The 27,095-nt window shown below is 39.7% G+C and overlaps 1 protein-coding gene across 3 annotated transcripts in view; it reads left to right on the top strand.

Annotated features, from left to right (window-relative positions):
- Positions 1–17,668: 17,668 nt before the first annotated feature.
- The window catches only part of DCX (doublecortin), a gene marked incomplete at both ends in the record, with an annotated part of 110,415 nt that continues 100,988 nt past the window's right edge, over positions 17,669–27,095 (top strand). For 2 of the 3 annotated variants that reach the window (XM_082681741.1, XM_082681740.1), the window contains one exon: positions 18,224–18,587. In XM_082681741.1, coding sequence (XP_082537867.1) covers positions 18,224–18,587 — 364 coding nt within the window. Of the gene's footprint in view, positions 17,866–18,201; positions 18,588–27,095 lie in introns of those variants that run through there. The other variant, XM_082681742.1, reaches the window with a different exon arrangement.

Here is a 27,095-nt window from a genome sequence, read left to right as displayed (position 1 = left end):
TAAGCAAAAAACAAAGCCAATCCCAAAGGTTACATACTATATGCTTTATTTATATAACGTTCCTGAAATAACAAAATTGTAGAAATGGAGAACAGATTAATGATTGCCAGAGGTTGAGTGGGTGGATATATGAGGGAAGTGAATGAGGTTATAAATGAGCACCATGAGGGATTTTTGCAGTGATGGAACTGTTCTGTATCCTGACTGTATCAATGCCAATATCCTGGTGTTGATATTGTACTATAGTTTTGCAAGATGTTAGCTTTGGGGAAAAAGTGGGAAATCGTTACATGAGACCTCTTAGTATTTTTTCTTACTACTGCATATGAATCTACAATTATCTCAAAATAAAATTTAAAAACTCAGAATGAATAAAAAGAAAAAATTCTGGATGGAAATATACTAGCTCTGGGTGATTGTATTATGCTGGATTTATTTTTTCCTTTGGGCTTTAAACAACTTTTGAATTTGTCTAATATGAACTGCATTATTTGTGTATTTATTTGGGTTATTTGTGCAGATGTGTGGGGATCATCAAAGTGGTTTTTCCTTCCTCGCTCTTCTTCTAGCCCTTCCCTCAAGACTCCCGTGTTACTTAAGCAGCCTCCCTACTAGACTCTCATTCACCCCACCACAGCACATCCCTGTATCTGCCTTTAGATCTTGCGTTTACGCTAGTCTTTCCTGCACCTGGGTGGGATCAAAGCCTTATCTTAAGGCTAGGATCTGTGAATGGATTTCAGGTTTCAATCTAGGGAAAAGGACAGGGATAGAATTTGGAAGATTCAGAGAGGGAGCATGAAGTCCTTTGCTACATCCCTGATAAAATAGAGCTAGTGGCAGGGCTTACCTGGTGGCGCAGTGGTTGGGAGTCCGCCTGCCGATGCAGGGGACACGGGTTCGTGCCCCGGTCCGGGAAGATCCCACATGCCGAGGAGCAGCTAGGCCCGTGAGCCATGGCCGCTGAGCCTGCGCATCCGGAGCCTGCGTTCCACAACGGGAGAGGCCACGACAGTGAGAGGCCCACATAACGCAAAAAAAAAAATATATATATATATATATATATATATATATAGCTAGTGGGAAGCAGCCGCATAGCACAGGGAGATCAGCTAGGTGGTTTGTGACCAGGGGCGGGATAAGGAGGGGGGGTGGAATAAGGAGGGTGGGAGGGTGGGAGACCCAAGAGGGAAGAGATATGGGAACATATGTATATGTATAACTGATTCACTTTGTTATAAAACAGAAACTAGAAACTAACACACCATTGTAAAGCAATTATACTCCAATAAAGATGTTAAAAAAAATACACTGTACATAACCTAGGGAATGAGAGAAAGGCCCCTGGGGTATGGTTGCGGTTGTTTTTCTCTGTTCTTTTTTTTTTTTTTACACTCAACTCACCCACACAGCTTTACAAATGAATCCAGAAATAGGCACCTGGCTCCCTATTATCTTCTACAAATGCTGATTCTTCTCTTCTGAGGAAGTAGTACCTACCTCCTTCCTAAACAATAAATCAAAGCCCTGAAATTCATTTGAAAGACGCCAGGTTTTGCCCTTGGTTAATTTCTTATTTCACCTTGTTGTTACTTAAGGCTGAAAGCATGTGGTGTGTTTCAGTTTTAAATGAGTGCTGCTGAGTTGGATTCTTGGATTCTTTCTTGTTGCTTTTGTTTTTTTGGAGGGAGGAGGGGAAGATTCCAGTTAAATTTTTTCCAGCATTTTATTATGAAACTTTCAAGGACGCAGGAAAGCTGAAAGAATTTTTCAGTGAACGCTTGCATACCCATCATATAGATTCTACAATTTACATTTTGTCGAACTTGCTTTATAACATACTTTCCCATCTAGCCACCCTGTTTATACATTCATTGATCTGTTGCATTTATCGTTTTGAAGCCAAAGTAAGTTTAAGACTTTGGTACACTTCTCCCTAAACACTTCAGTATGCATGTCATTAACTAGAGTTCAGTAATTTTCTAAGGTTTTTTTCTCTTAATGTAAAATTTACATACAACAAAAAGTATGAATCTTGTGGTACATTGGCTGAGTTTTGACATATACATACAAGTGTGTAATCCAAACTTCTGTCCAGATACAGAAAAGGAGCATCAGAAATCTCCCTTATGCCCCTTCCCAGTCATTCCCTGCCCTCAGTGCCCTTCAGAGGTAACCAGTGTTCTGATATTTTTGTGCCATCACTTAGATCTGCCTCTCCTAGACTGTCATATAATGGAATCACCAAGTATGTACTCTTTATAGAAGGCTTCTTTCACTCCGTATAATGCATTTGAGAGTCATTCTTGTTGTTATGTATCAGTAGTTAATTCCTTTTTATTGCTGAGTAGTATTTCATTGAGTACAACACAGTGTATCCATTCTTCTATTGATGGACACCCACCCTATTTCTAGTTTTTTGTTATTATGTATAAAGCTGCTATCATTGCTTTTGTGTGTGTTAATAAATGTTTCTCATTTGAGGAAGTACCCTAGGATATTTCAGTTGCAGGAATGGGTGTGGGGAAAGTGATGGTCTCTCACATGGTGGCCTGGTGAACTGGACCTTAGCTTAGTGGTCAGTCCCCTGAGAGGGCACTGGACCCTAGCATTCCCTCAACCCAGAAAAAAGGAATATTCATGTGCCTGGGATGCACTTCCTTTCAACTCATAAATTCCTCTGTTTGAGCAGGGCTGACTGTATTAAAAATTACTTTCAATGTGTGATTTAACCCTCACAAACTCAAATCAGTTTTTCTCAATGTCCACAGGCTCCTTCCTAACACTGGCTTCCACTGTGTTTGATGTAGACAACTGTGACAGGCTCCTATTGGGTGTTCCATTTCTGTTCTGGTCATCTACTATCATGAAGTCACTGTGTAATAATTCTAATTAAAACAATTTTTCAATTAGCATAAAGTAACATTGACTTGGGAAGCATACAGTTCTATGAGCTATAACACACTGTAGAAAAAAGCTTGTCCTTTAATGGAAAACTATGCATTATCTATAGCACACTCTTCCAGGCTCTCTGATTGAGGCCTGTTCATTGTCTTTGAGCAATTTTGCAAAGAGGGAAATTATTTTGTAAATTGTAGGTAGCTGATAGATATTCCAACTCTGTCTTATCCAGGAGAGTTTTGATTGGCTTCCCTCCTGCCTGTGGAAAAACCAGTTTTGCCTTTATTTGCAATTCAATTCCTTCATATGAATTTGTGCTTTTTTCACTTTTCCTTTGAACTGGTTATAACATCTGCCTATGTGCCTTATATTTGTTTGAGAGCCATGATTTAACTTTTTCTAAAAATTATGTTTCTCCCATTTTTTAGTTGAAATATAATTCACATATCATAAAATTCATCCTTTTAAAGTATACAATACAGTGGGGTTTTGGTATATTTTAGTATATTTATAAAATGTAGCAATCATCACTAATTCCAGCACATTTAACATACCTTTGAGATTCATCAAAGTTGTTGCATGTATCAATAGTTCATTCCTTTCTATTGATGAGTAATATTCCACTGTATAGATGTACCCCAGTTCATTTACCCATCACTTATTGAAGGACATTTGTGTTGTTTCCAGTTTTTGGAGATTATGAATAGAGCTGCTATAAACATTCATGCATAGGTTTTTTCATGTATTGTTATTTAATATTTTATTTCCATTTTATTTTTAACATCCCCAATTATTTGTTATTATTATTGTTGGATTTTATAATCAATGGCTATTTAGACTCGTACATAGATTAATTTCTTTGTTCACTATGGCACGTTATACTCTTCAAAGGTAGAGACAACAGTATCTCCTATCCTACATGCTCTTTTGCAGTGTGGCCTTGCCACTCCCCCATTAATAGGTCGAGTCAAATATTTCTCCCCTTGAATCTGGGATTAGCCTTAGTGACTTGTAGTAATCAATAGAATGTGGATGAGGTAACACTGTATGACTTCTGAGGCTAGGTCAGAGAAGGCCACACAGCTTCCACCTGGATCTCTTGGAATACTCCCTCTCTGGACCCTCCCATGGAGAAGCCGTTGTAGGTGCTATAGTTAACTATAATCTCCACTAAGCAGTCTTTGAGTTATCCCAGTTCACATGCTAGGCATGTGGGTGAAGAAGCCCCTAGATGCTTCCAGTCCTCAGCCCTCCGAGTCATCGCTAGCCATTCAAGACTTTCCAACTGAGGTCCCAGACATCATAAAGCAGAAACAAACCACTCTTGGTGCATACACAGATTTTTGTGGGAAGAGAAGTTCTCATGTCTCTAGGATAAATACCTAAGAGTGGGATTACTCAGTCCTATGGTAAGTGAATGTTTAAGTTTATAAGAAACTACCAAACTATTTTCTAGAGTGGCTGTACAGTTTTGCATTCCCACCAGTAATATACAAGAGCTCCAGTTGCTTGCAATCTTCACCAGCACTTGGGGTTGTCATCATTTTTAATTTTAGCCTTTCTAATAAGAGTGCAATGATATCCCACTGTGGCTTTAATTTGCATTTTTCTAATGGAAAATGATGTGGAACATCTTTTCATGTGCTTATTTGCATATCCTTTAGTAAATGTCTGTTCAAGATTTTTGCCATTTTTAATCGGTTGTTTCAGACTGACATTTAAAAAAATTAAATCTGATAATATCCCACATCTCCCCTTCCCTTCAACACGGCACTTATGTCTCATTTTATTTTCCATTCAGTTTTTCTTTCTGATGTGCATTCACTGGGTCTTGAAAAATGCATGCACCTCTGGAAACTAAATCCCTATGAAGTGATACATCATAGTCATCACCTTAAAAAGTTCCCTCGTGTCCCTTCCAGTTATTCCCTGTCCCCAATTGCCCTCAAAGTAATCAGTGTTCTGATTTTTTTGTCTGATATAAATGGAATCTTACTCTTTTGTGTAAGACTTTTTAATTTAACGTATTTTTAAAATTCATCCATCCTGCATGTATCAGTAGTTCCTTCCTTTTTATTGCTAAGTAGTATTTCATTTTGCCAATAGATCACAGTTAGCTAATCCATTCTTATCTTGATGAACACCTGGTCTGTTTCCACTTTGGGCTATTATGAATAAAGCTTCTGTGAACAATCATATGAAAGTTTTTTTCTCTGGATATACGTTTTTATTTAATTTGAATACCTAATAGTTGAACCGCTGGATCATAAGATATGTATATAGAAGTTTATAAGAAACTCCCATATCTTTTTTCAAATGTGAAGAAAGACTTCCTTCGTCCAAGATGCCTTAGGCATCTCTGGCTCATGGGTTTCCCAGGAATAGAAGTGCCCTTTGTTGTGGAAATTGTGGAGGTGGAATGATTCCCACCCCCTTCCTGGATCAGAATTGATTCAAGAATATAAGTGCCTCTCCTAGCAGCTCTGCTCTCACAGCTGTCAGCCTTGGTCAGGGGGAGGCAGGGAAGTTTAATTATAATGCTTCTGACAGTGTCTGAGCACAGAGCCCAGTGCCTGCTGCACCAACAGCTGAGCTCAGCCTGAAGCTGCTGTGCTGAAAACTCACCTCTCAGTATCTGGCTGTTCTTCAGTAGGCCTGCTTAATGGTCCAAGAATTTCACGTTTCCACATGCTCATTGCTGGTCAGGTGCAGGTTGCAGGCACATTCCAGCTCCAGAGGCTTGCATCACTTTCCTCACGTTACCACTAGGTTAGCTGCAGCTCGTGATACAGTCCAGCAGAGCCCAAACCGCCAGAGAATGGAATCTTTAACACAATCCATGTTCTCAAAGTTTATCACATTTGCACATACATCTACTGACAGGCTCTGCTCATGTCCCTCTGGGATCCATTTTTATGACGTCTGACTTCTTTCTCTCATGGCTGATAGGAAGAGCAGGGGCACCAAGATGCTTTGGGAGGGAAGGCACTCTTGTTTTCCCCCTTTACTTTAAAGAGTAAAATGCTCTTTACTTCCTCCCATAGCACTCTTTTATGACACTGAACACATTCTTCCCTGTATCTCCACTGTTTGAGGTCATTTGTTTACTTAATACCCCACCTTGTTCCGGAAAGGATTTGAAGTGTTTTGTAAGAATAAATCGAATACAAATAGATATTGTAAATTAAAAGTGGAATGAAAGGAAAATGAGGATGGGAACATAAAATGGAGTCAGGAATGCTATTTTTGTGCACTTTTTAGCTCCCCTTATCAATGTGAGTGCCATAACGCAAGAACTGTTTTATTCATCTTTGTATTTCTAACAGGGCTGGGTCCATTTTCTTTTTTAAAAAATAGTTTTATTGAGATACTCACATACCATAAAATTCACCCATTTAATTGTAAAATTCAGTGTTTTTTAGTATATTCACAGAATTGTGCAGTCATCATCATAATCCATTTTGGAACATTTTCATCACCCCATGAAGAAACCCCATACCCGTTAGCAGTAAATCCTATTTCCCCCACTCCCACCCCTGGCAACCATTAATCTGTTTTCTGTCTCTTTGGATTTGCCTATTCTGGATATTTCATGTAAATGGACACATACAATGTATGGCCTTTTGTGTCTGCCTTTCTTCACTTATAATATTTTCATATTTCATCCAAGTTGTTACATGTATCAGTATTTGTCTTTTTTTTATGGCTGCATAATATTACATTACATGGATGTAACACATTTTGTTTAGCCATTCATCTGTTGATGGGCATTTATGTTATTTCCACATTTTAGCTATTATGAATAATGCTGCTGTGAACATTTGTGTACAACTTTTTCTGTGTACGTGTGTTTTCATTTCTCTTGGGTATATACCTAAGAGTTGAATTGGATCATATTGAGTTGAGTTGGATCATATGGTAACTCTACTTTTAGTCACTTGAGGAACTGCCAGACTTTTCCACATTGGCTACACCATTTTACATTCCCATCAGCACTGCATAATGGTTCCAATTTCTCAACATTCTTTTCTTTAAATTTTTATTGAAGTACAGTTGATTTACAGTGTGTTAGTTTCAGGTGTCCAATATTTTTTATTATCTGCCTTTATGATTCTTCCATCCTAGTGGCTCCTTTGGTTTTGATTTTCATTTCCCTATAACTAATGATGTTAAGCATCTTTTCATGTGATTATTGGCCTTTTGTGTATCTTATTTGAAGCTATGTCTCTAATATCCTTTGCTAATTTTTTATTGGGTTATTTATTTTTGAGTTGCAAGAGTTCTTTATGTATCCTACATGCAAATTCCTTGTCAGCTATATGATTTGCCAAATATTTTCTCCTATTCTGTGGGTTGTCTTTTCACTTTCTTGATGGTATCATTTGAAGCACAAATGTTTTTAATTTTTTTTTTTGGTCATTTCTGCTTTTGATGTTGTATGTAAGAAGGTTTGACTTAACCCAAGGTCAGGGAGATTTCCCAGCCTTTTCTTGCACAGATATGCACATGTTTATTTACAACAGCTACCATTTGTTGAGCACTTGCCTTGAGCTTGACATTATGCTATCCACTGTCAAGAGGGTATTGATGTCAGTAACAACAACAATAGTAGCTAACTTTATTGAGTTCTTACATGAATGATCTCATTTCGTCCTCACAATGAATCATTGAGGTAAATATGAATATATCTGTTTTACAGATAGAGAAACTGAAGATCAGAAACATTATCTGCATGAGATGCCTAGAATTTCTGTAGCCATCTTCTGGCCATGAAATGAGGCATTGATGTCAAACTGTGGGGGACATAAGGGAAAAATGGAAAGAACCAGCTATTGATGAGATAACTAATTAAAAGCCAAATAACAACATCAACCACAACATTAATAGCTGACATTTATTGAACACAACAAGAGTTATCTCATTTAACAGTCACAATAGTTCTTTGAGGAAAAATACATGGTGAGGACCCCACTAAGAGGTTCAGAAATGTTAAATACTGTAGCAAACCTTGTTGGTACCTTCTACTTCTTCCTCACTAAGAGAACTCCAATTTTTTCACCTTCCTCTGTGTAGCCATAATGGGGAGGGGGGCTGAACTCTTTCTTATGCAGAGGAAGTGAATCATGATTAATTGAAGCCAATCAGTAGTCTCATTCCCCTTGTCAGTAATAAGTTTCTGCATGGAAGTGGGACTAATCCTAGCCAATATGACCTGAAGGAAAGTCTGCTGAGGGGCTTCTAAGAAAGATTTTCATTGAGAATAAAAAGAGCAGGATCTTCCACTTCCACTTTGTCTTTTTATCATTGCACCCCTCAGCACCTAGCACTGAGCCTGGTGCATAGAAGAAAACTCAGGAAATATTTTGTGGAATGAAATCTCTTGAGTATACTGGTGTAGGTCAGTTTTTTTTTCTTCTTTCACTCTGATCCATACAAGAATATATTAATTCAGGTATGATCCCTGGGACTGGCTATAGATGAGAAAGTACTTTCTAGAAGTTGTTTCCTGAGACTTAAATTAGGCCAGTGACCACAGGCACCACTCATGCTCTTCTAAACTTGTGGAAAAACTACATTAAGGATTCACATTCCCTTTGTTGATGTAGTGAGAACACAATATTTTGCTCAGTTCAAGCAAAATTTATAGGTAACACCTTTCACTGATCTTACACTTGCCAAACTTTCTCCCAGATGGAGATAGGTTACATCTTATAGTTTAAAATTAATTTTAATTATATAAATAATACATAAATGATTAAGCTTTATTTCCTTAACATCATTGCTTTATACAAATTATTTTTCTTTTTGCCGACGTATATTCTCTACTAATTCTTTCCGAGAGTTTTTGGGGGTGGTAAGTTTTCTGGGTTCTTATATGTCCAAAACACCTTTATTTCTCCCTCTCTCTCATATAATAGTTTGGCTTTGTATTAAATCCAAGGTTCAACATTATTTTCACTCAACACTTTGAAGATATTGCTCCATTGCTGTCCTGCGTCTGATTTTGCTAATGGAAAGTAAAACTTATTCTTGTTCATTATAGGTGGTCTTTATTTTCTCTTTGAAAGATTTTAGTATTTTCACGTTATCCTTGATGCTCTAAAATTTCACTGTGGTGTGTCCAGGTTTAGAGGTTTTTTTTTTTAATTACTATTCTTTTTTTAAAATAGGTTATCCTCCTTGGCATTTATAAGGCCCTTTCAATCTGACGATTCATGACTTCAATTCTAGGGAGTTTTTTCTTTGTTTGTTTGTTTTGCCATTTATTCCTCAAATATTGATTCCTTCCATTCTCCCATTTTTATTCAATGGAACTCCCTTTAGACAAATGTGGAAATTTCTTGATTTGTTTATATTTCATGCCTCTCACATTTTCTTTACTACTTCCCATCCCCTTATCCTTTATACTATGCTCTGGGTGAATGCCTCAGCCCAATTTTCCAGCTCTATGATTTCATCTCTGTTTCTATCCATCACAAATCTTAGTTCAGTCCATTTATTAACTTCACCTATGTTATTTATTTTTAAAAATCTCTTATTTTTCATATTTACCTATTATTGTTCTATAATTACTTGTTCTTTCATAGATGTAATATCCTTCCTTATCATTCTGAGGTTATTATTTTATATTCATGTTCTGAGGACTCTACTTATCTAATGAAAGTCCTTTCATTTGTTGAGTATATTGTCTCTATTTCATGGCATTGCTTTGTTTAAATGTTTGGTGATTCTCTTATTATATGCTTCTCTCTGTAGTTGAGATTGTTTTAGACTGTCTGCTCCTTCTGTTTATGCAACTTGTTTCAGAGAATAGAGGGAAAATATGTATCTGCTGTTTTCAATCAGAGTGGGTGAGGTGGAGAACATGCCATAATAAGGGTACCTTGATGAATCTGTGTACCTCTCTATTTCTCATTAATACTCCCAATTTATTTTGCCATTGCCCATCACCCATGTTACTAGACTATCTCACTGTCTTAAGCTCCCTTATTCATTGCTTTCACTTGAAGACAAATCCCTCTGTTACTGCTTGCTGGTCCATGCAGTGGGATAAAGGATAGAGAGGAGTTGACTTTTCTGGCTTTTCTTCCCGCTATACTGAGTAGTTGCCTCTAAGACCACTCCTTTGTCATAGTTTTTACCTTTTGGCATGGAGAACTCCTGGGGTACTTTTATTGCCTATAAGAATACTCTCCAATGCTCTCCCATGCATGTCCTGAGCTGTGGTTTCCTTCTTTAATCAAAACAGATCTACTTCTCATCTTCTAAGGAGTCCTCTCAGTTTTTGGGCCACCAAGAGTGATTTCAAGCATGACTATGTATTGAATCATTTTTCTGTTGTGTCAGGTAGGATACAGCAAGTGAAGAAACTGTAAATAGCAGTGGCTCAAGGAGGATATGAGCTTATTTCTCTATCCCCATTTTATAAATAGACTCCACTAACTTGCTCAGTGTCATGTAACTAATAAGCTGTGGAACTGGGATTTGAAATCAGATCTGACTCCAAAGTCTACCTTATTAGTTTCTTTCCACTATGCCAGTGGTTCTCAACCTTGGCTGTACATTAGAATCACCAGGGTAGCTTTAAAAAATACTAATGCTTCAAAACCATACCAGATCAATTAAATCACAGTCAAGAGTATTTTTTAAAAGCTTCCCATTTGATTCAATTATAAAGCCAGAGTTGAGTACTACTGAACTTTCTAACTTGTTCCCTTTTTGCCTATATATGCTATATGCTCCTCCGCCAAATACTTTCCTGATTACCTGATTGCTAACACTCTGCTTAAGTTACTTGTCTGAGTAATTTTAAGAATTATTTTGAAGAAATATGGAAAATTACCTTAGTTCATGTTTGACTCCAAATTTTTAAAATCATTAAGAAATATGCCAACACATGCAAAATTGTACACATTCTGAAAATCAATCTATGTAATCAATTGTATTAACAGACTACAGAAGAAAATCACACAATCAAATCATTGACGTAGAAAAATGATTTGATAAAATTCAACACCCATTCATGATTTAAAAAAAAAAAAACACCTCGGAAAACTCTAGGAATACAGGAACTTGCTCAACTTGATACAGTACCTCTACCAGAAAACAAACAGAAAAACCTCACAGTTAATGTCACACTTAACAATGAAAGGCTAAATGCTTTCCAGCTAAGAACAGGAACAAGTCAAGAATGTCCATTCTCACCACTGCTATTCAATATAGAACAGAAATAGATTTACAAAGATATAGTCAGTTGACTTTTGACAAAGGTGAAAAAGCAATTCAATGGAGGATCTTCTCAACAAATGTTGCTGGAGCAATTATATATCCATAGACAAAAAATATGAACTATAATCTATATCGCACACCTGATACAAAAATCAACTCAATGTGCATCATAGATTTAAATATAAAATATACATCTATAAAACTTTTAGAACATAACATAGGAGAGAACTTCAGGATCTGGGCTTCATGAAGAGACATGACACCAAAAGCACAAACCATAAAAAAATGAATATATTAAAAACTTTTACTCTATGAAAGACCATGTTAAGGGAATGAAAAGACAAGCTATAGACTGAGAGAACGTATTTGCAAGCCCACATATCTGACAAAAGACTCAGATCTAGAATATATAATGAACTCTCAAAACTCAACATTAAAAAAGCAAACAATCCAATTAGAAAATAGGCAAAAGGCACAAAGAGTCTTATCACTGAAGAAGCTCTACAGTTATAGTAAATGAGCACATGAAAAGATGTTCAACACCATTACACATTAGGGAAATGCAAATTTAAACCACAAAGGGATATCATTACACATCTATTAGAACGGTTAAAATAAAAATACCAAATGCTGATGAGAATGCAGTGAAACTGGATCTCTCATACATTACTGGTGGGTATATAAAATATTAAGCCACTCTGGAAAACAGTTTGGTGGTTTCTTATAAAATGAAACACACAATTATCACATGACACAGCAATTACATTTACAGGCATTTAGTTTTCAGAGAAATGAAAACTTATGGCTGCAGAGAAACCTGTGCACCACCACTTACACTTAGCACTCATCTATTCTATTTCATTGTATATAACATCCCTTGTATGAATAACCACTAATCAAATTAGTATGCTGATGATAGGCATTTGGGTTGTTTTCACTTTTCAGCATTTCAGTAATGCTTTTATGAATATCCTTGTAGCTGTCTCCTTGAACACATGTGGGAGAATTTCCGTGGGATGTATATCTAGAAATGGAATTTCTGGATCATAGGTTGATATACATTTTCAACTATACTAGCTACTACCAAAAACTGCTCTCCAAAATTGTACTAATTTATGTTTCCTCCAACAGCGTATGAAAGTTCCAGGTGCTTTTTGTCTTTGCCTATACTTGGGATGCCATACTTTAAAAATTTCCACCAATCTAACGCTTGTAAAAGATGCAATTTCTGTTTCAACTTGGATTTCCCTCGTTATGTGTGAGGTTGAGCATATTTTTACCTGTTTATTGGCCATTAGGGTTTCCTCTTTTATGAACAACCTGAGCATATCCTTTGTTCATTTCTTTTCTATTGGAGTTTTGCCTTTTTCTTATTGTTATTATATATATAGGTTATATATATATAATTAATATTAATTAATTAATCCTATGTCAGTTATATAAGATTCAAATATCTTTTTCTTAGTCTGTTACGTATCTTTTCATGTTTTAATGCTATCTTTTGCCTTCAGAAGCTTTAAACTTTCATGTAATCAAGTTTACCAATATTTTCCTATAAGATTTCTGCTTTTTGCATATTGGTTAAGAAAGTCTTTTTGTCACAAGGAATTAAAGAGAATCTCCTACAATTTATTCTAATAATTTTCAAGTCCTGTTCTTTATATGCAGGTCTTTAAAACATCTGGAGTTTATGTATGGTGTGAACTGGGGATCTAATTTAATTTTTTCCATACGAAAGTTAATTGTCCCAATATCATCTCCTGAAGAGTCCATGTTTTCTTTACTTTATCCAATTAAACAAATACCCAAACCTACTTTGTGCTAGACATTGTTCTAAGCACTTTGCGTATAGTAGTGAAAGCAAACGAAATATTACCATTGGCATTATGAATTATATTTCATTAAAGCTACTAGAATTTTCCTGCCCTTGTGGAGCTTATATTCTACTTTGGGTAGGTTTATAATAAGCATAATAAATAGGCATATTATATAATATGCTGGAAGATGATAAGTGTTATAGAAAAAATAGAGCAGGGAAAAGAAAATTGGAGGGCTGGGTTGGGAGGAAGGTTCTGACTTTAAATAGAATAGTCTGGGTTGGTCTTGTTGAGAAGCTGATACGTGGGCAAAGCCGAAAGAAGTGAGGGAGGTGGCATGTGACTATTTGGGGCATAATAAAAGGTAATACTTACCTGATATTTGTGAATTTCACAAAAACTCCTGTTGGAGGTTTTTTTTTTTGGTTTTTGTTTTTTTTTTTGCGGTACGCGGGCCTCTCACTGTTGTGGCCTCTCTCCCGTTGCGGAGCACAGGCTCCGGACGCGCAGGCTCAGCGGCCATGGCTCACGGGCCCAGCCGCTCCGCGGCATGTGGGATCTTCCCGGCCCGGATCATGAACCCGTGTCCCCTGCATCGGCAGGCGGACTCTCAACCACTGTGCCACCAGGGAAGCCCTCCTGTTGGAGTTTTTAACTGGAGTTTTTTCATATCTATATAGATTACTTTGGGGAGGACTGATACCCTTACAACGTTGCATCTTGCCATTCATGAACATGGTCTGGCTCTACGTTTATTCACCGCTTCTGTTGTGCACTTTATAGTTTTCTGGCCCCCATAAACCGTTTGTATATATTTCCAACCTCACTTCCTGTTCGCTTATCCCACTCTACTCTAGATGCTACTCACTGTGTTTCTGATAGGTAATGTAAACTAATGATTGTGTGCGTTTGTGTGTGTGTGTATGATGGATGATGGTCTTGTTTCCTGACCCTGATCCTAAACCTGAGTTTGATTAACCCAGACCACAGCCCTTCTCCTTCATGATTTTTTGCAAGATACATATTCTTGTCCTGTCTCCTCAGTGAATCTTCAAGTCCTTCAGGGGCAGTGACTGATGTTATCTACTCTGCATCTTTCCTGTGGTACTGAGCACATTGTAATTACTCAAAAGATCTTACTGGTACATTTCCCACAATGGGGTTGCTGCACTTATCCTTCAATCCCTTCACGCCATTGAACCCTCAATCGTGACTCTCCCTTGATCTTCAAAGTTGACTTCCATACAGAAAGATGTACTTTCCCCTGGACTTGTGCCTGAGCCTTTCACTTCTGCCAGTGATCCTTCTCCTCTGAGGAAGTGAGAGAAAAAGTTTTGGTTAGTAGCTGAGAATTCTTTGAGAAGAATTACGTTGGTGAGATAACCTAGTCCAGTTTTTGAAAAAGGTTTTCCCACAGAACATAAGTCTATGAGATGTTCTGGGAAAAAAAAAGATCCTGAGTTAAAAAAAAAAAGCAGGAAGCCCTTTATACTAAATTGCCTTCTCGGAGACTGGTACCATGTTTTAAGTATATTAAAGACCCTGAAAAGTTTATGATAAAGAAAACAAATTTTGTTTAGCCCATCACTTTTCAAACATATTTGACCATAGAATTTTTTTCTCTTTTTAAAGAATACCTATTAACACCCACATACCTCACACTGGGAAACATTGATCTTGTTCACCCTCTGCTCTCTGGTATATATAAGGTAAACAAAGCCATCTATCCTAGACTGTCTTCTAAAGACATTTTGCTTTCACAGTAGTGTTAAAAAGCCTAGATCATGAGGAAATTTTCTCTAAGATCTATTCCAAATCCTTCATGTTTAAGTTTTATCATCCCATCCATTCTTATATCTTCACCAGAAATAAAATGATTTTGAGTTCTGATGCAAAATCAATTGCTGTGTATTTACAGAAAGCTTACTATGTGAAAGAAAAAAAATTTAAGACATTGGCTTTGCTGGACAAAAATGTTGCAGCCATTGGTTGGAATTTCCATATTTCTCTGCTTCTATTTCTTGATATTTTTCTGCCCTTGACTTGAATAACCCTGAGTTTTCAAGAGGTGGCCACAATGTAAGGCAGAAACAAATGGAAGAAAACAGGGCAGACACATGTTGTCCCCTGAGGTACTTATTTAGAAAAGAGGAGAGCAGCAGAAAAGTGTAGGGAGGACTTGACTGGGCAGGTTGCACACTTGACGCTGAACACCCCACTAACATAGATAGCTCAGGCTTTGCTGAGCTATCACCTTCCAGAGAAGAAAAATCATATATTTAATCCCATTTTAAGGCAGCTTACAGTAAAATACGTGTATAGCAAGAGCTTAACTATAAATCATCTAGCATTATCTCTAAAAAGTAGGGTTAATTATATTAGGAATCAGACATAAGATAATTCCTGAGCATGCTATTAGCTCTGAGCTTCCTGGAAGCCAAGCAAAAACTGAACCATGACTAGTTCAATACTGCTACATATTAATGCATGTAGCCTCTGTTGTGAATATGGTAGCCCACCCTTGCCTTACTCTTCTTTTGTCTTATAATTTGGCCTGATTTCTTGAATTCAATATGCATGCTTCCTTGCCCTTTATAACATATTTGATATAAAGAAGCCAGTTAGTAACAAATAGGCAGTTTGAGGAAAGAGCTATTAATATTTATCTTGTAGCCATCAGACTCACTTCACACAGAAAAGTCTCTGGGTTAGATACGAAGTCTCAAATTCTCAAAGATGAACGCTGCAGATCCCATTAACAAAATTATTACACCAAGCTAAAAGGTCTTTGGGATCCGTCTTCAACTTCATCCCCCATGAAATTCCGGAATGACTTTCCCTTGTCTTGTCCCTTTCCTACTGCTTCTTAGTCTACTCCACTAACCTCATTTCCAAACAACCAGTTGTTGGATGCATGCACTAAAATGCCATAAAGAATTTGCATATTTGATTGTTTTCTCTCAAGGTTAAATGAAGAGAGCTACAATTTCTAAGAAGCCTGGTTTGACTGTGAGTCTGGCCCCCAGGCAGATTAGGCCAAGGTTTTGGCCAAGTGAAATTGGCAGTTCCCTAGAAGAAAAGACTAGCACGTTGCTCATTAGAGCATTCTGAGCTTGCCTGTGCAATCTTTTTGCTACCCTGCAATTTCCTGTTGGTTATAAATGAAACCTTTCTAGCTGTTAATGCAGCCGGTGAGTTGAAAAAAAAAAAAAGCATGTAATTAATCAAAGGAGGTTGGGGGAGATTCACTAAGCTTGAGTTATAGGGGAGAATCTGGACAAGGCACTAGGACCTAGAAGGCATCTATCCACCCTGGCAGGAATTTCTTGCTTGGAGCTCAGACAACAAAGGCATAGAGAGATTGGTTTTCTTTCTCTCAGCATCTCCACCCAACCAGCAGAAAACCGGTGAGTGGGGCTTTCCAGTGATTTTCAGGGAGAATGTAACAGATGTCAAACGGGAAAAGCACAAGGCAAAGCTCTCTCTCTCTGCCTCTCTCGGTGTGTCCTCTCTCTCTCTTTCCCTCTGGTCTCCCCCCTCTTTTTTTTTTTTTTTTTTTTGGCCTTATTCTATCAGATTTTTTGCTAAGCCTCTACCTGGGATATTCCTTTAGAAAAGTGAGTTTGATGTTCCTTTGTTTTCACTGTGATGTTGATTTTAGAATAACAGCACCCCAGATCCTAAAGCAAAGCCAAGCGTTGCTGGCACGCCTGGGGAAATGCTTGCTACTTGTCTTGAGGAGGTGGGGTCTCTTACACTGCAGGTTGTCTGACAGAGACAATGCTGAGCTCAGCACAGGTCATGGTGACATTGGGAGAATAGAGGGAGCGAGCCTGGCAAACCTGCTAGGCACCAGTCTTTATCTCCTGTCTTCCTGGTCCCTTGCAAATATCTCAATGTGGCAGTGTGTAGCAGCTGAGCCCTGCTTGCTTTGTGAGTCCTTTTATCCCCATCTGTGCGATGCATGTTAATAGTTTGGTTCCTAGGCTGTCACTACCTTTGCTAGCGTTTGGGGCTTCTGTTGTATTTGGTTTCATATTGTGCTTTTCTTTCTTTCTTTCTTTCTCTTTCTTTCTCTCTCTCTTTCTTTCTCTCTTTCTTTCTTTCTTTCTCTCTCTCTTTCTTTCTTTCTTCCTTCCTTCCTTCCTTCCTTCCTTCCTTCCTTCTTTCCTTTCTTTCAGCAGAAAGGGGGAAAGCAAATCTGACAGATGACCATCTTTTGCCTCAGCTAACACACCTGGGCAATAGATAAATTTGGGGTGAATTGCCTGCTGTGAAGGAAAAATGCCCCTTCATTCAGGGTAGAAGCCCAGAACAATGAAAGGTGTGCTTGCTTCTAAAGGTCCCATATGCTGTTAAAGGATTCATTTGGGAATTTTTCAACAATTAAATGATTCCATTAAGAGGTGGGGCTGCATCATTGGTGGGGGTGGGTAGAGCACATAAAGAAGGGGGGGGCGGATACCAGGAGTAAAGCAGAACTAATAACTCGTTAAATAACTGATTTTTCTAATCCCTTTTTTTTTTCAGCTTATTTCTTGTGAATCTCGGATAGCTGCACCAGCTTGGTGGGGAAGGGGTTTGATGAATAGCACAAAGACTCCAGCTATTCCCTAGAGGCCGTCCCTTTAAAGGAGAATTCCAGTTTATTCTGGGGGGGGAGGGGATGCACACATTAGAGTAGGAAAGAGGGTTTGGGATAAAATTAAAACACTCCCCTTCATAGTCATTTTACTAAGATGCAAAGATTGCTTCCTGAGCTAGAGATGCTAACATTGGCTAGGTCCTTCTGTTCCCTTCAAGGGGGATTTTGTCGGGCTATGGATTCATTTACAAGCGTTAGTCATGTGGGCATGTGTGAGGAAACAGATGCCAGTTTTAATGTATTTAGCCTGAAGTTACAATTTGATAGGAGCCAGTGTCAGGAAGTCCCAGGATTTTAAGCTATTTCAAAATCCCTCCCTCTCCTGTGTTTGGAACAGTGCCAGAAGTGCCTCCCTCCCCATCTCTCACCCCAGTGCCCACAGCCAGCAGCACCCCTCCAGCCCCTCCTTCTTTTCTATTAAAATCAATATTCCTGCAGGTCAGGGGCAAGCAGCAGATGGGTCACGGGCTTTTTTCAACCAGTTCTTTTCACAGGCAGCAGATTGCAGATCTGGATCTGGCTAATATTTGAATTCCTTTCTTTTTTTTTTTCCTCCTCACCCCTTTTTCTCTGCTTCTTTTCATCCCCACCCTTTTCTCCAACACTCAGGTCTCTGAGGTTCCACCAAAATATGGAACTTGATTTTGGACATTTTGATGAAAGAGATAAGACATCCAGGAACATGAGAGGCTCACGGATGAATGGGCTGCCTAGCCCCACTCACAGCGCCCATTGTAGCTTCTACCGAACCCGAACCTTGCAGGCACTGAGCAACGAGAAGAAAGCCAAGAAGGTACGTTTCTACCGCAATGGGGACCGCTACTTCAAGGGGATTGTGTACGCTGTGTCCTCTGACCGTTTTCGCAGCTTCGACGCCTTGCTGGCTGACCTGACACGATCTCTGTCTGACAACATCAACCTGCCTCAGGGAGTGCGTTACATTTACACCATTGATGGATCCAGGAAAATCGGAAGCATGGATGAACTGGAAGAAGGTAATTCAAGGAGTGGGTGGTGGCCCTTAGTGGGAGGTGGCGCATCGTTAGTTATGGGTACATTTTATTAAAAGAAATTGGGAAATGTGTTTGTAAAAACACAAGGTTGCTGCTTAGACTTCTAATTCTAGAGGCATTGGCAGAATCATTAGCCGTTACCCTTCATGGTCTTCAGTTTCGGCTGGCGTTGAAGTGTGGCTGGCGATGACAATGCATTGTGTTTACCACTCGGTATACAAAGAAAAATCTGAATTGTGTCATTTACTCTAGAATGTGCTCATAGTTAACTCTAAATAGCACTATTGAGGCAGACCGTAAAATCATTAGGGGTATAAAATGAGCAAGGAAGATTGGTTGGGTTAACAGAGAGAAAATATTATATGCTAATATCCTTTGAACTGCTGAGAGGCTCTTTGTGAATTGCAACTCATGGAAATATGCACCCTAAAAGCTGGACTTCCTGGACGTATTCACAGAGGATTATACTTTTAGGTAAGTGGTCACTGCTCAGCTGTTGCTTCTAAAAAGCCCACTTCAGGGTGTGTCCCTAAGGCTGAGGTCATTGAGAGAAATACCAAAAAAAGCTGTAGGTATGTCTGGTATTTTAATAAAGACTATCCCTATTAGAATAGGAACTGACTCACTGTACCTAAATCTGTTTAAATCCTTGTCAGATTTTGGTTTTGCAATCGAATTTTATGACAAGATTGCTGAGAATCCTGACAACCTGTGTACCCAGCTCAAATATAGGGAAGATCCCAGCTCTTACCAAAACTTGCCCAGCCATGAAGTCTCTTTTGTGATCATTTAGAAAAATAGATCTTGGGACATGGTCTTAATATTTTACTTTATCAAATCAAGTATTTTGAGGATGCCTCCCTACCCCACCTTTTACTGGGTGTAATATATGTGATCGGTTTAACCTGACAATACTTTAAAGGACAGCACTCAGGAGTGGTGATAATGAAAATGTTCCCCCCAAAACCTCTTCCCACGCTCCAGCCCTCCCTCCTCATTCTTTCCATTCCCCCAAGCAAAGATGAGTTTAGAACAGGCAGATCTCTCTGAAACAGCCGGCGAGGAAGGAGAAACAAGACATTAAAGGACTTGGTATGGATGGGAGTGCCCCGCCTCTGCTTCACTGCTTCTAGGTTTCTTGTGTTTCTAGACAAAGGAGCATGAGGGCTTCCCTTGTACAAGACCACATTCTCGCAAGTAGCTGCTGTTTCTCAAGTCAGGTTGAGTGATTTGGGGCTAGTTACTTATAAGACAGTGTCCATATGGCTACTGGATCTGGGTCTCGGGATTCAAGTCTGAGGTTTTTCTTCAAGCTGACCTTGAGAAACAATGCTGAGGAGGCTTAGATTATTTGATCAGGTGCTGGATGGCCAGGTGGAGGTTAATCCTAGGCTTCTTCTGAACATTGAAGGATTGGCCATCCTAGCAAATATCTTAAAATAAAGGAGAGTCAGGGCAAACTTGAAGGACTTGAAGCTAGGCTGAGGGAGCTGTCCAACAGCGTAATCGATAGGGTGTGTGTCTTTTGTCACTGGAAAATCCACATCTCAGTCAAACTGGAGGGGTTTCTCTGTAAGAATTTTCATAAACAAAGCACCCTGAATCACCCAGTATGTCCTCATCGTTTCCACTAGCTGCAATCTTTTAAAGACCACGATACATGCTCGGGCAGAATTCTGAATCAAGTGACATTGTATTTGGAGCAAGGATTAGAATGTTCTTGTGTCTGATATAAGAGTGGTGTCATGCCCAGATTGCCCACTCCCCCAAATCCATTTTTTAACATGTCTTGCTCAAGGACTAGCCCTTGATATTGATTTTCCTCCCTGGATTTCTGTGTGTGTGTGTGTGTGTGTGTGTTGGGGTGTGTGTTGTGATAATCTTAGCTCAATATAGGTAATAAATACAATTTTGAAGACTGCAGCTTCCTTTTCTCTTGATCCTTTTGAGTCCTGCTAGATTGGACTCCTCTTATTTACCACTCCCGGGTGCAGTAGTAGTACTTCCTGGTGAATTTCTGGACTATGCAGAATGTAAATAAGGCTCAGTTGCATTTATCCACAAGTCACGTACAACCACAAACTGCAGTGGCCCTCAGTGCCCTTTCAGTCCTGAGTATGGCCCATTCAGTCAAGGAAATTCTGGGGTATCTCTGGGGCAGCATTGAGAAATGTGACCCATATCCCACTACCACAGAGCCAGATGGGAAAAGGTACAGATATGAAGAGGATAAAGAAAAAGGGTCTTTTTCTCTCCTATTTTTTGTCCTTTGCAACTGTAGGAATGGAGGACAGAAGTCCTTTACTTTTTTCACCTTTGGAAGAGGTTAAAAGAAAGATTTTAAAATAGTAATTCATACATGTTGCTTCCCAAGAGACTTCAAATTGAAAAAGTTTGGAGAGATCCCTGGGTGAAGAGTCAGAGGCATTGGGTTCTCATCTTAGAGGCAGAAGATTATAATAGGAAAAGAAATCTTTGGAATCTGATTTGGTTCAAATCCCAGTTCTGCCACCTGCTAGCTTGTGTGAACTCGGGGGAAACCATTTAGATTCCCTGAGCCTCAGTTGTTCATCTGTAAAGTGGGAATAACCGCTTTGAGGATTAAATAAAAAAATGGATACGAAGTGTTTAGTATTCTGCCTGGAACATGATAGCATTCAATAAAGGGTGGCTGGTACTATTTGAGTCATCCTAGTTTATAGCTGGTTAAGCTACATGACTATAAGTTTGTCCTTATCATCACTGTGACTAATGTTCTCTCTTTTTAAAACAACGTAAAAAAACCCAACTTTATTAAGGTATAACTTGCATACTGTAAAATACACCAACTTAAGTGTACAGTTCAATGAAAGTGTACAGTTCAATGACTTTTAAAAAATTTACAAGTGGTGAGACCATCACCATAATCTAATTTTATACCATTTCCATCACCCCAAAAAGAAACCCTGTGCCAATTAGCTGTCACTGCCCATTTCCCGTATTCTCTCCAGCTCTAGGTGACAACTTATCTACCTTGTGTCTCTACAGATTTGCCTATTCTGGACATTTTATGTAAATTGAATCATACACTATATGGTCTTTTGTGACTGGCTTCTTTCACTTACAAAATGTTTCCAAGGTTTGTCCATGCTATACCATGTATCAACACTTCATTTCTTTTTTTTTTGAGGAATAATATTTCATTGTATGTATAGACCACATTTTGTATATCTACTGTAATATTCTTATCTGTAAAATGAGACTAGTAATACCTGCCTTCTTTATCTATTAGAGTGATTGTGAGGATAAAATTAGATGATAAATATGGAAACACATCGACAAGGTAAAACTACAGCTACAAGGTACTATTATTGTTCATGATGTAAAAAAAATAATAGTAATAAGAAAAATGGTACAGATGAACCTATTTGCAGGGCAGGAATAGAGACATAGACGTAGAGATCGGACATGTGGACACGGGGGGTGGGGAAGGGGAGGGTGGGATGAATTAGGAGATTAGGAATGACATATATACACTACCATGCGTAAAATAGATAGCTAGTGGGAACATGCTATAAAGCACAGGAAGCTCAGCTTGGTGCTCTGTGACGACCTAGATGGGTGGGATGGTGGTGGGTGGGAAGGAGGTCCAAGAGGGAGGGGATATAGGTATACATATAGCTGATTCACTTTGTTGTACAGCAGAAACTAATACAACATTGTATAGCAGTTACACTCCAATTAAAAAAAATGATGATGCCAGTGAAGGGTTGGAATAGCCAGTGGCTCCCAAACCTGGCTGCCTCTCAGAATCTTTTAGAGCTTTAGAAAAATATCAATTCCTGGGCCACGCCCCAGATTTGTTGACTCAGAATTTTCAGGGCTAGTGCTCCAGAGCCTGTTTTCACAGATTTCCCCAGGTGAGTCTTATGAGCACTTAAAGTTGGGAAGTACTAGATTAAGTGATCTTGACGGTCCCCTTCAGCTATGTACAATGGTGGGAATTCCTAGCAATACCTAAACCTTTGTTTTTTTTTTTGTTTTGTTTTTTTTTTTTTTTTGCGGTACGCGGGCCTCTCACTGTTGTGGCCTCTCCCGTTGCGGAGCACAGGCTCCGGACGCGCAGGCTCAGCGGCCATGGCTCATGGGCACAGCCGCTCCGCGGCATGTGGGATCTTCCCGGACCGGGGCACGAACCCGTGTCCCCTGCATCGGCAGGCAGACTCTCAACCACTGCGCCACCAGGGAATCCCTGTTTTTGTTTTTTGATTTGTAGATCTTAAAGGAATGATGGAGCATAGAACATACTATGTTTCCAAATGGCCACATTATTAAGTATTTAGCCTAAAATAAAATGAAATAGAAAGCAATTGGTTAATAATCTCTCTGGCCTTGTGGCACTCCTTTGTCTAATGCCTCTAGTCTATACTGTCTGCTGCTAGATACTGAAAGTATTAAGGGAACCATTTTGGACCAAAGTCAGGTTATTGATGTCAGCTTTCCCACAGCTCCTTGGGTACACGAACAGTCTTCGTGAAGCCAGACAGAATATGGCCATATATGTATTAGCTATATTCCCAGTGGGTCAGTGAATGAAATCCACCAGTGACTTTTCGTTTTGTCTTGTTTAGTCTTCCATTGGAGAATTATTCTTCCTTCATGTACTGTCTAATTCCTTCCCCACTTCCTTGTATGTAAGTACCCAGATCAATCTTAGGGGTGTCCTTTTGAGCATTATTATGCAGACCATGGGACAGAATATTTACAACTGTGACAGTCTTGTTGGAAGATCTGTATGGTGACACCAGCTATGATCCACTTTCTTTGCCATAGCCCATTTGTTCCAATGAGATGAAACCACTTTCTCACTAATTTATCCTCTAACTACTAAAGCAAGCACACTGCCAAAGAGGAGGATTTTAAGATACCTGGGAGAGTGATACATCACTAATAGACCTGATAATACAATAAACCACCATTTAATATTTTCCTTCTTGAGGGAGAAAGCCCAGGAAAAGAGGAGAAAGCCCAGGCAGAAGTGCTTTTGCACTGAGCAGCTATAAACATGTTTAATGTTTTTGAAAACGGAGCTTTCCTGAAAGTGAAGGGAGGTAGACATTAGATCATCTTGAGCCCATAGCTTGTTCCCTTCCTGCCCTTTCAGCTGTGCTTCCATGACTTCATTTCCTTACCCCCTCGCCCTGAAGCAGATTGTCGATTCCAGCAGATTGTCACCTTGCTTGGCTCTGAAGCCAGCTTTCCTTCTAGGCTTCTAATGAGTGGGAAATGGCCGCTGGAAGCTGTGGCAGGATGGGAACCCAGCTGTGTAAAGCTGCAACACAGAACCAGGAAGCTTTGGTCGAGAGAAGCAGCACATTTGATGTCTTTCCAGTAGTACGAGGGGAGAGTCCTCAGGGGTGGGCCCCTATTTCTTTTCTTTAACATGTAAGTACCGTAACAACTTTATCTCCTAGAGCCTGTTTGAGATGGAAAAGAGATGAAAATTCCTTCTTATAGACCTTAAGAGCTGGAAGGGCCTTAGATGTCACCTAGCGCAATAGCTTCAATTTGTAGACAGAAAAGCTGAGACTCAGAGATTAAATGATTTGCCTGATGTCATACAGCTTGTAAATGCCTGCCTGGGATTTAAATCCAGGTCTATCTGACTCCCCCTCAACCACCACAAACATCCTGCCCTCTGGTAGGGGATACAGATAACGGGGGACGCATGTGTGGGAGCAGGGGGCACATGGAAAATCTCTGTACCTTCCCCTCAATTTTGCTGTGAACCTAGAGCTGCTCTAAAAAAAGATAGTCTTAAAAGATATTCTGCCCTCAGTGTGCACCAGCAGAGGCAGCAAGTGGCTTTGCTAGGTGTTATCCATGAAGCTACCACATTTGGCCTTTGACGCAACCGGAGGCCTCCTTTCAGCCAGCAGGAAATATGATCTTTGAAGCCTGGGTCCCGGGCAGTGCTCATGTTATATAATGATTATAGCTCAGTTCCAAGATGGTTGCCCTTGCTGCTGCTGCTTTTCTTTCCTTCAGCTTCTACTCTTCCTCTTTTCATCTCCTTTCTCTCCACCCTTTCTTCCTCCTTTCCCTCTTAGCTCTTTTTCTTGTTCTCTCTCTATTCCTTCAGATTAGGGTCTTAATAATAACGATAGCGGGCATTTGTCAAGTGCTTACTGTGTAGCAGACTCTGGGCTCAGCCCTGCATGTCATGCATCACCTGCTCTGAGCCTCAGAACAACCTTAAGAGGTAGGTATCGTTATCATCATCCCCACTTTGCAGACAAATAACTGAAGCCAAGGGAGGTCAGTCTGCCCAAGGGCACACAACTAGGAAATATTGGGGAACCCCATTGTGACTGACATCACATCAGCTGCTCTTTTTCCATTACTTCATATTGGGGCCAAAAGGAAAGAGAGTGGAGAGACTAAAATGTACTGTTGGAAAGTGTTCAACATAGATTTGCCTGAGAGCTGGGCCCTCTGAAAAGTTCTTGGGTGCCATATGATACTATAGCTGTCTGCCATCATGTTCATTTTCATGGGGGATGGTTAATCATACTCATAGTTCAGAGGCTTAAGAGGTTTAAGAGATGGGAGCAAAAAAAGTCCAGAGTCCTAATAGGGCTGCGCAGCTGACTCTCCAGAGGAGACTGTGGATGAGTGAAATCATAAATATATAGCCTCATACATTTGCACACCACCAGTTGTCTGACAAGAGTTTCAAAGTACATGACAGATTACGGAAAACATCTGACTCAGAGGCAGTGACCTCGTGGAAGGTGCCCGTGCATCTGGTAGAGTGCCATTTCTAGGGTATGGGGAATACTGGCTGTGAATATATGGGGGAATTGAAAGGGTCCCTTCATCCTTTAAGTCAAAAATTAAAGACCACATCCTCTAATCACTTGTGTAGGATTGGGTTAGCCAGTGGCAGCCAGAGAAATGAGGGTTTCTTTAGGCTGCGGTCTTTGATCGCCCCATCCTGGCTGTGCATGCATGCACCAGGTGCAGGAGTGAGGGCCTGTGCTCATCTACAAACCATGCCTTGGTCCCCTTGTCAAGACAGAACACTAGCAGCATCTGGGACTCAGAGCAGTGTTGGAAGCCACTTTGCAGACGTTACAAGCCACTTACCTTCCCGCTCCACACACACATATAAATGTCCTCAAAGGTGCCCTACAGAATCTCACTGAATCTTCTCTGAGCACTAACTGAGAAATTTATCAATTAACACGACTTAAAGGCTTTGGTGCTACCGCAAAGCAATCAATATTTGCACAGGGAGTGAATCATCAGCCCCGGCGTTTGTGAATGTCTCTGCTCGGTTCTCCTGCTGAGACCGAAGGAAGAAGAGCCCTCAGATGATAATTGTGTTTGATGCTTTCTTTGCACGGGCTCGGGTTGATTGATTGATTGATCGATTTAGCGTTATTACTGATGAGTTAAGCCTGATTCAGTCACACTGGTTTTCTGCATCTCAACCTCTGGCTGAACTTCTGTATACCTTGAGGCTAATGTGTTTCACTCAAAAAATTCAACCTTTTCCAATAGTCTCTCCCCGAGGCTGAGCCTCTCTTCCTCTTTTCTCCAGCTTCTAGTCCCAGGTGTCTAATCCCCTCCTCTTGCCTCTGGCCCCTGCATTTCTTCCGCTGTACTAGTCATTTCCTCTAGCCCATGGTAAATGTGAAAATTACACTAGATCCCTCCAATCCATAAATCAGGCTGTATGGTGTATTCTCACATCTCCACCTCATTACTTGTGGCAGCCAAGGGTGAGCACTGGTGAAGATGGCCCTGAGTACACCAAGCTGGTGTGTGGCATTCAGGAAGATGGAAAGATGAGGGGTGGGTGGTGGAAACAGGGGAGAGCATTTCTCAAGCAAGAGCTAGACTTGCAGACACAAGGAATAGTGTGTGTGTGTGTGTGTGTGTGTCTACAGGTTGTTATTTAGATAGTTTCTCCACCTGGGTATGGGGGTAAAAGACACAATGATACACACATACATACATGCACCACACACGCACATTTCACATTTTAGCATTCTACTGCTTTGCCATGTACGCTGTACAAAGTACAATCGGGCTTCTGGGCAAGTTTGCACTGTATGCCCAATACACAACGTGACTTTGGTCACTTTGACTTGGAATAAAAATGTATTGATTTTGAAAGTTCTCTTCAGTTCATAATATAACAAATAGGGCTGTGAGTCCAGAAATAGGACAGGAACTTTAAGAAATAGAGACATGTTAAAAACGCTCTAGTAATGCCCCTAGACATTAACACACATCCTAGGAGTTAATGTAAACTTTTCAATTCAAATGAAATCATATCAAACTTGAGAACCCCACTTGTTAGATTATACTTAGGTATGTTTATTATCCTTGGGACCCTTAGCTTTACAGGATTTTTTCAATATTTTGCCGATGACTTGCTCTTGAATTTGAATGAGCCCAGTTGTTAGAGGGCCTAATTAGGAATTGCACATGAAGTTTGTT

Source organism: Grampus griseus (genome assembly GCF_964374135.1).
Source record: "Grampus griseus genome assembly, chromosome: X".
Lineage (NCBI taxonomy): Eukaryota > Metazoa > Chordata > Mammalia > Artiodactyla > Delphinidae > Grampus > Grampus griseus.
The sequence above is the reverse complement of the archived record's forward strand: the minus strand, read 5'-3'. Positions and strand labels throughout refer to the sequence as shown.